We start from the raw sequence: 15,944 nt of genomic DNA, 5'->3' as shown, positions 1-15,944 counted from the left end.
CACGGGAATCAAGTTAAAATCACATCTGTGACGCGCGGTAAAACCATAGGCTAGATATCCGAGATGTGTGCCCAGAACCTTAATGAAATATAAAGACGGGAATCAAGTTTAAATCACATCTGTGACGCTGCGGTCAAACCATAGGCTAGATATCCGAGATGTGTGCCCAGAACCTTAATGAAATATAAACACGGGAATCAAGTTAAAATCACATCTGTGACGCTGCGGTCTAACCATAGGCTAGATATCCGAGATGTGTGCCAAGAACCTTAATGAAATATAAACACGGGAATCAAGTTAAAATCACATCTGTGACGCTGCGGTCTAACCATAGGCTAGATATCCGAGATGTGTGCCAAGAACCTTAATGAAATATAAACACGGGAATCAAGTTAAAATCACATCTGTGACGCTGCGGTCAAACCATAGGCTAGATATCCGAGATGTGTGCCCAGAACCTTAATGAAATATAAACACGGGAATCAAGTTAAAATCACACCTGTGACGCTGCGGTCTAACCATAGGCTAGATATCCGATATGTGTGCCCAGAACCTTAATGAAATATAAACACGGGAATCAAGTTAAAATCACATCTGTGACGCTGCGGTCAAACCATAGGCTAGATATCCGAGATGTGTGCCCAGAACCTTAATGAAATATAAACACGGGAATCAAGTTAAAATCACATCTGTGACGCTGCGGTCTAACCATAGGCTAGATATCCGAGATGTGTGCCCAGAACCTTAATGAAATATAAACACGGGAATCAAGTTAAAATCACATCTGTGACGCTGCGGTCTAACCATAGGCTAGATATCCGAGATGTGTGCCCGAGAACCTTAATGAAATATAAACACGGGAATCAAGTTAAAATCACATCTGTGACGCTGCGGTCTAACCATAGGCTAGATATCCGAGATGTGTGCCCAGAACCTTAATGAAATATAAACACGGGAATCAAGTTTAAATCACATCTGTGACGCTGCGGTCAAACCATAGGCTAGATATCCGAGATGTGTGCCCAGAACCTTAATGAAATATAAACACGGGAATCAAGTTTAAATCACATCTGTGACGCTGCGGTCTAACCATAGGCTAGATATCCGAGATGTGTGCCCAAGAACCTTAATGAAATATAAACACGGGAATCAAGTTTAAATCACATCTGTGACGCTGCGGTCAACCATAGGCTAGATATCCGAGATGTGTGCCCAGAACCTTAATGAAATATAAACACGGGAATCAAGTTAAAATCACATCTGTGACGCTGCGGTCTAACCATAGGCTAGATATCCGAGATGTGTGCCCAGAACCTTAATGAAATATAAACACGGGAATCAAGTTAAAATAACATCTGTGACGCTGCGGTCAAACCATAGGCTAGATATCCGAGATGTGTGCCCAGAAAGTTAATGAAATATAAACACGGAAATCAAGTTAAAATCACATCTGTGACGTCGCGGTAAAATCATAGGCTAGATATCCGAGATGTGTGCCCAGAACCTTAATGAAATATAAAGACGGGAATCAAGTTTAAATCACATCTGTGACGCTGCAGTCAAACCATAGGCTAGATATCCGAGATGTGTGCCGAGAACCTTAATGAAATATAAAGACGGGAATCAAGTTAAAATCACATCTGTGACGCTGCGGTCTAACCATAGGCTAGATATCCGAGATGTGTGCCAAGAACCTTAATGAAATATAAACACGGGAATCAAGTTAAAATCACATCTGTGACGCTGCGGTCTAACCATAGGCTAGATATCCGAGATGTGTGCCCAGAACCTTAATGAAATATAAACACGGGAATCAAGTTAAAATCACATCTCTGACGCTGCGGTCAAACCATAGGCTAGATATCCGAGATGTGTGCCGAGAACCTTAATGAAATATAAAGACGGGAATCAAGTTAAAATCACATCTGTGACGCTGCGGTCTAACCATAGGCTAGATATCCGAGATGTGTGCCGAGAACCTTAATGAAATATAAACACGGGAATCAAGTTAAAATCACACCTGTGACGCTGCGGTCTAACCATAGGCTAGATATCCGATATGTGTGCCCAGAACCTTAATGAAATATAAACACGGGAATCAAGTTAAAATCACATCTGTGACGCTGCGGTCAAACCATAGGCTAGATATCCAAGATGTGTGCCCAGAACCTTAATGAAATATAAACACGGGAATCAAGTTAAAATCACATATGTGACGCTGCGGTCTAACCATAGGCTAGATATCCGAGATGTGTGCCCAGAACCTTAATGAAATATAAACACGGGAATCAAGTTAAAATCACATCTGTGACGCTGCGGTCTAACCATAGGCTAGATATCCGAGATGTGTGCCGAGAAACTTAATGAAATATAAACACGTGAATCAAGTTAAAATCACATCTGTGACGCTGCGGTCAAACCATAGGCTAGATATCCGAGATGTGTGCCCAGAACCTTAATGAAATATAAACACGGAAATCAAGTTAAAATCACATCTGTGACGTCGCGGTAAAATCATAGGCTAGATATCCGAGATGTGTGCCCAGAACCTTAATGAAATATAAAGACGGGAATCAAGTTTAAATCACATCTGTGACGCTGCGGTCAAACCATAGGCTAGATATCCGAGATGTGTGCCCAGAACCTTAATGAAATATAAAGACGTGAATCAAGTTAAAATCACATCTGTGACGCTGCGGTCTAACCATAGGCTAGATATCCGAGATGTGTGCCAAGAACCTTAATGAAATATAAACACGGGAATCAAGTTAAAATCACATCTGTGACGCTGCGGTCTAACCATAGGCTAGATATCCGAGATGTGTGCCAAGAACCTTAATGAAATATAAACACGGGAATCAAGTTAAAATCACATCTGTGACGCTGCGGTCAAACCATAGGCTAGATATACGAGATGTGTGCCCAGAACCTTAATGAAATATAAACACGGGAATCAAGTTAAAATCACACCTGTGACGCTGCGGTCTAACCATAGGCTAGATATCCGATATGTGTGCCCAGAACCTTAATGAAATATAAACACGGGAATCAAGTTAAAATCACATCTGTGACGCTGCGGTCAAACCATAGGCTAGATATCCGAGATGTGTGCCCAGAACCTTAATGAAATATAAACACGGGAATCAAGTTAAAATCACATCTGTGACGCTGCGGTCAAACCATAGGCTAGATATCCGAGATGTGTGCCCAGAACCTTAATGAAATATAAACACGGGAATCAAGTTTAAATCACATCTGTGACGCTGCGGTCAAACCATAGGCTAGATATCCGAGATGTGTGCCCAGAACCTTAATGAAATATAAAGACGGGAATCAAGTTAAAATCACATCTGTGAAGCTGCGGTCAAACCATAGGCTAGATATCCGAGATGTGTGCCCAGAACCTTAATGAAATATAAACACGGGAATCAAGTTAAAATCACATCTGTGACGCTGCGGTCAAACCATAGGCTAGATATCCGAGATGTGTGCCCAGAACCTTAATGAAATATAAACACGGGTAATCAAGTTAAAATCACATCTCTGACGCTGCGGTTAAACCATAGGCTAGATATCCGAGATGTTTGCCCAGAACCTTAATGAAATATAAACACGGGAATCAAATTTAAATCACATCTGTGACGCTGCGGTCAAACCATAGGCTAGATATCTGAGATGTGTGCCCAGAACCTTAATGAAATATAAACACGGGAATCAAGTTTAAATCACATCTGTGACGCTGCGGTCTAACCATAGGCTAGATATCCGAGATGTGTGCCCAAAACCTTAATGAAATATAAATACGGGAATCAAGTTTAAATCACATCTGTGACGCTGCGGTCAACCCATAGGCTAGATATCCGAGATGTGTGCCCAGAACCTTAATGAAATATAAACACGGGAATCAAGTTAAAATCACATCTGTGACGCTGCGGTCAAACCATAGGCTAGATATCCGAGATGTGTGCCCAGAAACTTAATGAAATATAAACACGGAAATCAAGTTAAAATCACATCTGTGACGTCGCGGTAAAATCATAGGCTAGATATCCGAGATGTGTGCCCAGAACCTTAATGAAATATAAAGACGGGAATCAAGTTTAAATCACATCTGTGACGCTGCGGTCAAACCATAGGCTAGATATCCGAGATGTGTGCCCAGAACCTTAATGAAATATAAAGACGGGAATCAAGTTAAAATCACATCTGTGACGCTGCGGTCTAACCATAGGCTGGATATCCGAGATGTGTGCCGAGAACCTTAATGAAATATAAACACGTGAATCAAGTTAAAATCACATCTGTGACGCTGCGGTCTAACCATAGGCTAGATATCCGAGATGTGTGCCAAGAACCTTAATGAAATATAAACACGGGAATCAAGTTAAAATCACATCTGTGACGCTGCGGTCTAACCATAGGCTAGATATCCGAGATGTGTGCCGAGAACCTTAATGAAATATAAACACGGGAATCAAGTTAAAATCACATCTGTGACGCTGCGGTCAAACCATAGGCTAGATATACGAGATGTGTGCCCAGAACCTTAATGAAATATAAACACGGGAATCAAGTTAAAATCACACCTGTGACGCTGCGGTCTAACCATAGGCTAGATATCCGATATGTGTGCCCAGAACCTTAATGAAATATAAACACGGGAATCAAGTTAAACCTTGAAATATAAACACGGGAATCAAGTTAAAATGACATCTGTGACGCTGCGGTCAAACCATAGGCTAGATATCCAAGATGTGTGCCCAGAACCTTAATGAAATATAAACACGGGAATCAAGTTAAAATCACATATGTGACGCTGCGGTCTAACCATAGGCTAGATATCCGAGATGTGTGCCCAGAACCTTAATGAAATATAAACACGGGAATCAAGTTAAAATCACATCTGTGACGCTGCGGTCTAACCATAGGCTAGATATCCGAGATGTGTGCCGAGAACCTTAATGAAATATAAACACGTGAATCAAGTTAAAATCACATCTGTGACGCTGCGGTCAAACCATAGGCTAGATATCCGAGATGTGTGCCCAGAACCTTAATGAAATATAAACACGGGAATCAAGTTTAAATCACATCTGTGACGCTGCGGTCTAACCATAGGCTAGATATCCGAGATGTGTGCCCAAAACCTTAATGAAATATAAATACGGGAATCAAGTTTAAATCACATCTGTGACGCTGCGGTCAACCCATAGGCTAGATATCCGAGATGTGTGCCCAGAACCTTAATGAAATATAAACACGGGAATCAAGTTAAAATCACATATGTGACGCTGCGGTCTAACCATAGGCTAGATATCCGAGATGTGTGCCCAGAACCTTAATGAAATATAAACACGGGAATCAAGTTAAAATCACATCTGTGACGCTGCGGTCTAACCATAGGCTAGATATCCGAGATGTGTGCCGAGAACCTTAATGAAATATAAGCACGTGAATCAAGTTAAAATCACATCTGTGACGCTGCGGTCAAACCATAGGCTAGATATCCGAGATGTGTGCCCAGAACCTTAATGAAATATAAACACGGGAATCAAGTTAAAATCACATCTGTGACGCTGCGGTCAAACCATAGGCTAGATATCCGAGATGTGTGCCCAGAAACTTAATGAAATATGAACACGGGAATCAAGTTAAAATCACATCTGTGACGCTGCGGTCAAACCATAGGCTAGATATCCGAGATGTGTGCCCAGAACCTTAATGAAATATAAACACGGGAATCAAGTTTAAATGAATCAAATTAAATGTTCGTGAACCTCTATCCTAGACAAAAAATCCAAACAAGCGAGCTAAGTGCCCAGGGCAATATGCTTGAATCCTAACTGGATTGTGCATCTATATGCACGAAAAGAAATCCCATCAAACACTAACCACTAACAACTAACCACTAATCCTATGTCCTGGACAAACAATCCAGATTGCTGATGTGTGTTTGTGTGTTCCCAGAACAACGTGCTTGAGCCGTAATTGGATATAAGCCAGAAATATGTATAAACAAAGAAACAACAAACAGACATTGCACCGTGTTTTCCATGGCTCTCTGAAAATGAAGACCGCACCTAGCAAAGGTGGGAAAGAAGGCAATAACTACCCACCTACCGAAAACTACGAAAAAGTGTCCTTAGTTTTAAAACAGTTCATGTTAAAGATGTTTGTTTTGTTTAAGGACACCGCTAGAGCACACTGATTAATTAATCATCGGTTATTTAATGTCACATATTTAGTAATTCTGACACGTAGTTAGCAGTAAAAAGAAAAATGTAGCGGGTTTCTTTTCTCTAAAACTATATGTCAAAATTACCAAATGTTTGACATCTAATAACCGATGATTAATAAATCAGTGTGCTCTAGTGGTGTCGTTAAACGAAACAAACAATGACAGAAAGCTCAGGAAAGCCGGGATCAAATGGACGATCGATTGAATTATCACCATCATGATTTCTCAATAATTCATAAATGTAAACGAGTATCAAAAATCACGCACGAAACGACGACATATTCTTTAATATTTTAAAAACACGAAATTCAATAAACGTTTTCAAAAATGTTAAAATTAATTATATATGGAAGATTCTTACAAAGCTTTTTTGACAAGTCTTTGATCTAGAGTATTTAGTTCTTTGATCTTATTGTATTTCGCTTTCCTTCCCACCATACTTAACAGTACAATATTGTGTTGTCTCCCAGACCGACCGCGCATCGAGCGAATGCTTTACCACTGGGCTACGTCCTGCCCGCCAGTGCACCACGACTGGTATATCAAAGGCCGTCGTATGTCTTTTCCTGTCTGTGGGATGGTGCATATAAAAGATCCCTTGCTACTAATAGAAAAAATATAGTGGGTTTCCTCTCTAAGACTATATGTCAAAAATTACCAAATGTTTGACTTCCAATAACCGATGAATAATAAATCAATGTGCTCTTGTGGTGTCGTTAAACAAAACAAACTTTAACTCTCTTAAAAAAGCAGCAAGGTATCTATTACATGCACAGTTCTGAATAGCACATTGTACTTCGTTTTATATGCCAGTCGTGGATCACGGGTTGGAGTGGGTCCACAAAAGGGGAAGGAAGGAAATGTTGTATTTAACGACGCACTCAACACATTTTATTTACGGTTATATGGTGTCGGACATATGGTTAATGACCACACAGATATTGAGGGAGGAGGGAGGAAAATCGCTGTCACCATCACACAGACAGGATAGCACATACCACGGCCTTTGATGTACCAATCATGATGCACTGGCTGGAAATAGAAATATCCAAACGGGCCCACCGACGGGGATCGAGCTCAGACCGACCGCGCATCAAGGGATTACTCCTGCGACACACTGTTCCATCGACCACGCTGACCACTGGACTACATCCGATCACCTGAACGACAACGAGAACGATGTAAGGCCACCAGAGGTAACAGTATAATTCACGTGTTGCTTTTACATAGATCCATGATTGAAGGGTAATTATTTGGAATATTATGAAATACAATCTTAAGCTTATTGATAAACAAAGAGTTATTTTTTTTAAATTACATTTGCTTTTTCTCCATAATTGCAAATAGTTTAGCTGTAATGAGGTTTGGTATTCATGCACCGAGTTTTCCTTGTGGCAAAAGTGGGGCGCGATCAATTTTGGTAATTTTCAATCAAGCTGAATTTGTGAAACATTTAATGGCTAAACCTTTATTCAAATGATTCAAAGTTTCCATAAATATAATATACGCCATATCCGCCAACTCCCGCTTGGGAATGGTTTGTATTGGTGTTATGTGAATCTAATTAAAATTAGTTCCACTGGTTAATTACTATTACCTGTGGATCTAACAGCACCCCGTTGGAGCCCATGTCCAGCTGATCTTTCATTCGACCAATCAAAACCTTACTTTGCCAGTGATTCGAAAAGAATGTGAAAACATTCGGGATTATGCCGAGGGTATACGAAATGATTCGGGTGAATTACGAAGTATGCCGGAAACTAATTTCAATATAAAATTTTATATAAAATTCGTTTCAAGACGAAAAAAAAACAACGTGATGGTATAGCCCTAAAATCTGTTTATACTAGTATACAATCCAAAGTGTATTACTGCACTTTTCCCCCTTTTTTTAATGTTGAAATAGACCAACAAGTTCGCCTATTGCATGTCCAGGACAGGCGTGCGCTACAACAGCTTGCTCTGAATGTGCACGTAAAGCCCTATGACCTGACTTGCCTATTGCATAAATAGTCTCGCCCGATATTTTTAGAATTTGTATACTCCCGAATAACGCTATAAAAGGCAAAGTGTAATTGGTCGATATTTAAATTGTTATTTATAGATGGAATGTCACCTGGACATGGGAGTCCACACAATGCTGTTAGATCTACTGGTAGACCAGTAGAACTAATTTTAATCAGATTGATGTGAACCGTGTCAAAAATGCACCCAAAATCATACAGTTCGAGGGCCCTCTTTTGAAATTTAACACAAAATATTTAAAATGAGTCCTCTTTATAATTATGACATTGAGACTAAAATTACCTGTATCTTTCTTTATTTTTAAACCAGAGGGGGGCATTTAGGATGTCATGGGCTGGCATGCATAAATCTCAGCTGAAGATTCACAAATAACTAGTCTTCTACCATACTGTGCAGCAGCCTTAATCGAAAATCCCTGAAAGAATTATATGGATAACTTTAAACCTAAAAGCTTATGACCAATGTTAAGGTAACCAAGGTGATACTTCTGAGTCAGAAAAGATTTGAAACTTTTATTTCCTGTCTGTAAATAACGAGTTAATAATCATAAAAAGGAACAAAAAGCACGGGAATGTTATGACTGAATAGTATTATCATGGCCGTTGCTGTTCAAATATCTGAATATAAATTTGTTGAATGGCTTTTTAACGCCTATGTGGCAATAAAAACTGTCTGAAAACGTCTTTAGGAATTCCTCAAATGTGTTTGTGGAAAACAAAATCCATGTGAAAAGCGCTGAAAGTATTCTAGACATGACACATATTGCATTATGTAAAACAGCACTGGCGCTGGATCTAGCTCGGCCGGTAGAGCGCTTGCCCGAGGTGCTTTGGTCTCAGGATCGAACCTTCTCGGCGAAGGTACAATTTTACTTTAAGTATCAGTAACATTATACTGCCTATTTAGAAATGGATCTACAGGGTAGGCATGGACTCTTCTTGTTAAATCCAAGACGTGTACGTATTATTATTTTATACTGTTCACCCACCATCCTATTGTAATATTAATTGCACTTTGTACATATCCTCCTATGCCGTAGACTACGGCCTGAGTTTAAGTAAAGTTGTGGGCCCAATCTCAAAAAACATTGTACGCCAAGTTTTGCACATAAACGTAAATCTACGACTACATGACAATTATTATTACTATTAACAGCCAAGTTTTGCACATCACTATTAACAGCCAAGTTTAGCACATCAACGTAAATCTACGACTACATGACAATTATTATTACTATTAACAGCCAAGTTTTGCACATAAACGTAAATCTACGACTACATGACAATTATTATTACTATTAACAGCCAAGTTTTGCACATCAACGTAAATCTACGACTACATGACAATTATTATTACTATTAACAGCCAAGTTTTGCACATAAACGTAAATCTACGACTAAATGACAATTATTATTACTATTAACAGCCATGTTTTGCACATCACTATTAACAGCCAAGTTTTGCACATCAACGTAAATCTACGACTACATGACAATTATTATTACTATTAACAGCCAAGTTTTGCACATAAACGTAAATCTACGACTACATGACAATTATTATTACTATTAACAGCCAAGTTTTGCACATAAACGTAAATCTACGACTACATGACAATTATTATTACTATTAACAGCCAAGTTTTGCACATCAACATAAATCTACGACTACATGACAATTATTATTACTATTAACAGCCAAGTTTTGCACATAAACGTAAATCTACGACTAAATGACAATTATTATTACTATTAACAGCCATGTTTTGCACATCACTATTAACAGCCAGGTTTTGCACATAAACGTAAATCTACGACTACATGACAATTATTATTACTATTAACAGCCAAGTTTTGCACATCAACGTAAATCTACGACTACATGACAATTATTATTACTATTAACAGCCAAGTTTTGCACATCAACGTAAATCTACGACTACATGACAATTATTATTACTATTAACAGCCAAGTTTTGCACATCAACGTAAATCTACGACTACATGACAATTATTATTACTATTAACAGCCAAGTTTTGCACATAAACGTAAATCTACGACTACATGACAATTATTATTACTATTAACAGTACAACAAATAACGTTGTTTTAATTCTTGCGTAATGATGTAATTTTCAGCATAAAATAGATGCTAAATATATGTAAACATATGACCGGGATAACTGCTATAGTCGCAGACGTAAACTTTACGAAGATTATTTTCTTAAAGTTAAACACCTGAGTTTAAGCATTAAAAAATGTATATAGTTAAACACATGTAAGACATAAACAGGATTTGTAAATTCGACCTCATGTTTTGTGAAATAGGTCCAGTTCAGTTAACAAAATCCTCTCCCCCCGTTGTACACACACACTCTCTCTCTCTACATAAAACCCGGACCCCACTCCTCTTCATTAGGCGTAAGTACTTTACGGTTCAGCCTCAATACATTGTTACAATGTTTGTGTTGCGATGAGTTTCCATCATTCCGTCCATTTGAAAACGCACGTAGCCTAAATGCTTGTGGCAATGTTTATTGTTTAATTGAATATATTTATGTCGCCGGGCATCCCTTCTCTGAGATGTGTATGTCTGGCGTATACTTTGTAAATCTGGGTTTTGTTTTCTGTCAACTCACACGGAGTTCGTAATAGAGTCTTCGTTGGCCATCGGCACGCCGCCGAATATTACCGAGTGACAAGAAATGAAAATCCGATAATTCAGCGCGTCGTATTACTTTCAGGAGTGTTTTCTCTCCAAACACATTAAACTCTCAAATTTTGGTTTGTTGTTTGATCCAATAAAATGCCCCAGCGCTTCCTCGGGCATCAGCTGTATTCAGACATTATCGACAGCCGAGATTCGGCGATGACGGAACATCAATCATGGGCTTGGGAATTTCTGTCGCTTCTCTCCACTCCAGTATAGCACGGGTTGCAGACGATTGGAACCGATACAGCAGACAGCTATTCATTGGTGGATATTCTGGCGGAAGCGTCCAACGTGGACGAATACACAGAGGTCTTTCATCATGGTGCGTCGCCGGAAGTAACGGACTCTCGTGATGCGCAGAATGAGATTTAAATGATTTTTTTGGTGTTTTTTTTTGTTAGTGATACATCTAGTGGTGTGTTCAGGAGGTGAGATCAGGGCGCTCGCTCGTCAATCTGATTAAAATTAGCTCTACTGGGTCTACCAGTAGATCTAACAGCATTGCGTGGACTCCCATGTCCAGGTGACATTTCATCTATAAGAAAGAAATGTTTTATTTAACGACGCACTCAACACATTTTATTTACGGTTATATGGCGTCAGACACATGGTTAAGGATCACACAGATCACACCCGCTGTCGCCACTACATGGGCTACTCTTTCCGATTAGCAGCAAGGGATCTTTTATTTGCGTTTCCCACAGGCAGGATAACACAAACCATGGCCTTTGTTGAACCAGTTATGGATCACTGGTCGGTGCAAGTGGTTCTACCCACTGAGCCTTGCGGAACACTCACTCAGTATTTGGAGTCGGTATCTGGATTAAAAATCCCATGCCTCGACTGGGATCCGGACCAAGTACCTACCAGCCTGTAGACCGATGGCCTAACCACGACGCCACCGAGGCCGGTTTTCATCTATAAATAACAATTTTAAATATCGACCAATCATACTTGGCCTTGCAAATTCTAAAAATATCGGGCGAGACAATTTATGCAATAGGCGAACTTGTTGGTTTATTTCAACATTGAAAAAAACAGGGGGAAAAGTGCAGTAATAAACTCTGGATTGTATACTAGTATAAAGAGATTTTATGGCTATACCATCACGGTTTTTTTTTTCGTCTTGAAACGAATTTTATATAAAATTTTATATTGCAATTAGTTTCCGGCATACTTCGTAATTCACCCGAATCATTTCGTATACCCTCGGTATAATTCCGAGTGTTTTCAAATTCTTTTCAAATCACTGGCATGATTTTGCAAGTAAGGTTTTGATTGGTCGAATGAAAGGTCAACTGGACATGAGCTCCAGCGGGCTGCTGTTAGATCCACATGTAATAGTGGAGCTAATTTTAATTAGATTGCTCGCTCGTGAAAATTTTCACCGGTTTGCATGTCATCACTTTAATTTAACGTTAGGCCAAAACAATCAGGATAGCGAGTCACTGCTAGCGCCCAAGCTCCTGAATACGTAAAGAAGTAGACCCAGGTAGCTCCGCTCATTTTAGGAGCATATAAAATAATCACCTATATTTGAACGCTCCTTCAGTGCTAAGTCGTAAGCGAGAATCCCGCCTCTCCCCTCCCTTTCCTGTCGTGGACGCAAGAATGTGCGCCCACGACAGGCGTGTGCTACAACAGCTTGTTCTGAATGTGCACGTTAAACCCTATGTCCTCGACTAAGCTAGAGACCAAGGCTCGTCGAGGGGGGGGGGGGGGGGTAGTTAGCATGTCTGAAACTCGAATGGATGTAGGCAAGCAAAATCTGTTTGGAGTTGCAGTTTGAAAAGTTAATGTTTTGTTTTGTTTAACGACACCACTAGAGTACATTTATTCATCATCGGCTGTTGCATGTCAAACATTTGGTAACTTTTGACTATGAGTCTTATAAAAAAACAAAAAAACGCTACAGTTTACCATTAGCAACAAGGGATCATTTATATGCATCTTCCCACAGAAAGGACAACACATACCACGGCCTTTGATATACCAGACGTGGTGCACTGGTTTGGACGGCAAAAACGGTTATGTGATGGCAATTTTGAACTATGTGGATAATAACATTTAATATTAATATATTTTCACAGACGTGAGTGGCATAGCTCACATTAGCGCCCGTTGTCTGTGTTACAGTAATTTGCCATCTCATGCATTTAAATATTGTCGAATTGCATGCCATTAGTTGAGCTAGCAATCAAATACTGTTATCTTAATCGTTGATTTATTTTTATCTCCAAACTAATCCATCACTGAGGCATATGTCAATACACGCAAACAGCGCATGCGCAAATAATCATATATTGAGCTGGGTAATACAAGGGTAACACCGGTGTACTGACAGGAAGTGTCGATATGGTCTTAGTTATCTTGTCATATCTAAATAGTTTGACACTACAGTGTCAATGGTATTCTGTAACTACTGTAATATCATTAAGTAGAACTATTTGTCAATTCAGCGAATTTTTTGTGCGTATGTTTGTTGTCTGCCTGTCTGTACAATTACCTGTCTGTCTCCTAACTATGTGTCTTTGTCTGTCTGTCCGTTTGTGTCTGTCACTGTTTCTTCTTTCATCTCTTTCTAACACTATTTATCTATCTATCTGTCTGTCTGTCTGTCTATATGTCTGTCTGTCTCTCTATACATCTCTCCCTCTATCTCCCTCTCTATACTCCTCTCAATCTATCTATCTATCTATCTATCTATCTATCTATCTATCTATCTATCTATCCGTCTGTCTGTCTCTATATCGCTCCCTCTCCCTCCCTCCCCTCCTCTCTGTACCCCTCCCTCTCTATCTGTCTATCTATCTATCTATCTATCTTTCTATCTATCTATATATCTATCGATCTATCTATATATCTATCGATCCATCTATCTATCTATCTATCTATCTATCTATCTATCTATCTATCTATCTATCTATCTATCTATATCGATCCATCTATCGATCCATCGATTCATCTTCTCCCCCCTCTCTCTCTCTCTCTCTCTCTCTCTCTCTCTCTCTCCCTCCTCTCTCTCTCTCTCTTTCTCTCTCTCTCTCTCTCCCTCCCTCCCTCCCTCTCTCTCTCTCTCTCTCTCTCTCTCTCTCTCTCTCTCTCTCTCTCTCTCTCTCTCTCTCTCTCTCTCTCTCTCTCTCTCTCTCTCCCTCCCTCTCTCTCTCTCTCTCTCTCTCTCTCTCTCTCTCTCTCTCTCTCTCTGTCTCTCATTGCCTTGTTTCCCTCTATTACCTACCTTCCATTATCTACCCGCCGCTCACTCGTCCATTCGTCCATCTGTTTGATGTGTCTGTTGACAGATTTTAGGAGAGGATAGAAGAAAGAAAGAAAAAATTAAAATATCTTACTAAAACTCTAGTACCCTTTATCTATAAGATAATACGGAAGGTATTTTCCCGATCGTTCTGATAGCTTCTCCACTTATCATCAGCACTGCCGACTACATTCTTTGTATTTACCCGACGCCGCATGGTCAGGTCAGGTCAGAGCGTTTAACGTGCACATTCAGAACAAGCTGTTGTAGCGCACGCCTGGTTTTTTCATTAATAAAATATATTTTTTTTTTTTTTTTTTTAAATGGGATAATGCCTTTGAAGTATTCTCAAACGACAGTAACAGTATTGTGTTTCTCTGTCCTTTTTTCTGGCTTGAGGCTGAAATACACTGTCTTTGAAGTTTAAGAGAAACGACACGTGACTAAGCCAACTGATTCCTATCGAGTTTCTGAGTATTACGTCATCGGTTTTTGAGTGTCATTAAAGATATATTCTCGCTACACTTCATATACTAATACAGTGCTTGCCATCGAAATCCATTTGATTGTCGTTAAAGGGACATTCCTGAGTTTGCTGCAACTTTTAAGATGTTATCGACTAACAGACACTTTTTAACGATTGTAGTAACATATCAAATATATTTTTCTGCATAAAATATTAGTGGCTGTATATTGAACATGTTTCTGATCGTTCTAATATTTGTACTAGGTTAAATTTCATTTTATTTCCTAAAAAAACCTTTTTTTTCGTACGTACGAAATTATTTGAAGACAAAATCCAATTTCGGCTTCTTACAAATATTAAGACGACCAGAAACACATGGAATATACTGACACTGATATTCTAAACAAGAAAATATATTTATCATGTAAGTTTAATCGTAGAAATATTTTATTAGTCGGAAACATCTTGCAATGCAGCAAACTCGGGAATGTCCCTTTAAAAGTGACAATTTCGTTTCACTTCATTTACTGATACAGTATTTACCAACGGAGTCGGCCCCTGTAATAAAACAGGCCATGGTTGCCCGTGTTTAATTTTGAAATAAAAATGACATGGGGTTTTAAACACATTATGTAACTCCTGACAAATGGTATAACCACACATAGAAATCATCTAAAGGAAGAATTAACAGCTTCCATGAACACTGCGCAGTACTGGGGTGAGTTCAGCCAGCCGTTTGTCGCTAACGCTCGCTAAACCGATTTTTACGCTACACAGTAAACCACAGTTTATCACTTAGAGAACCTGTCGGAATAGTTTGAACGTAGGCCTGGCTTTTCTTATTTTCACTCGTCGATAAAAGTTCAACGGTTTGCTTTTCTTTATTACCTTGGTGTTAACGCTTAACGTTGGGTTTGTTTTTCTTCACTTGGAAAATAAGCCATCCAGCTCCTGATTGGATGGTTATAATGGTTACTAACCAATGACCTTGTCGGTACTAAAAAAATTACGTCATAGTCATTTGTCGTCTATTTCAAATAGAATTGGCTAATTTTCAGACAGTTTGGACAGATAGATGATAACATTTTATATCTAAGACAAAATTTCTTATTGATTTCTTTAACTGGAAAACTAAACAATTTAAAGAATGACCATGGATAGTTGATTTAATATCGATTTTATCTTGCGACTGCTATGAAGGTCCGTGCCATTATTTGTTTAGGACTAAATGTAATTTACATGGGCA

At 39.2% G+C, this 15,944-nt stretch overlaps 1 protein-coding gene across 1 annotated transcript in view; it reads left to right on the top strand.

Annotated features, from left to right (window-relative positions):
* LOC121368504 (glycine-rich cell wall structural protein 1.8-like) overlaps nucleotides 1–15,454 on the top strand; it is a 30,679-nt gene extending 15,225 nt beyond the window's left edge. The window contains exons 3-4 of the mRNA XM_041493243.1: nucleotides 14,355–14,460; nucleotides 15,364–15,454. Coding sequence (XP_041349177.1) covers nucleotides 14,355–14,460; nucleotides 15,364–15,454 — 197 coding nt within the window. The remainder of the gene's footprint in view (nucleotides 1–14,354; nucleotides 14,461–15,363) is intronic.
* Nucleotides 15,455–15,944: the final 490 nt, after the last annotated feature.

The sequence above is a fragment of the Gigantopelta aegis genome, chromosome 1, assembly GCF_016097555.1.
Source record: "Gigantopelta aegis isolate Gae_Host chromosome 1, Gae_host_genome, whole genome shotgun sequence".
NCBI lineage: Eukaryota > Metazoa > Mollusca > Gastropoda > Neomphalida > Peltospiridae > Gigantopelta > Gigantopelta aegis.
Note: the sequence above shows the minus strand (reverse complement) of the source record. Positions and strands in the feature narration are given on the sequence as shown.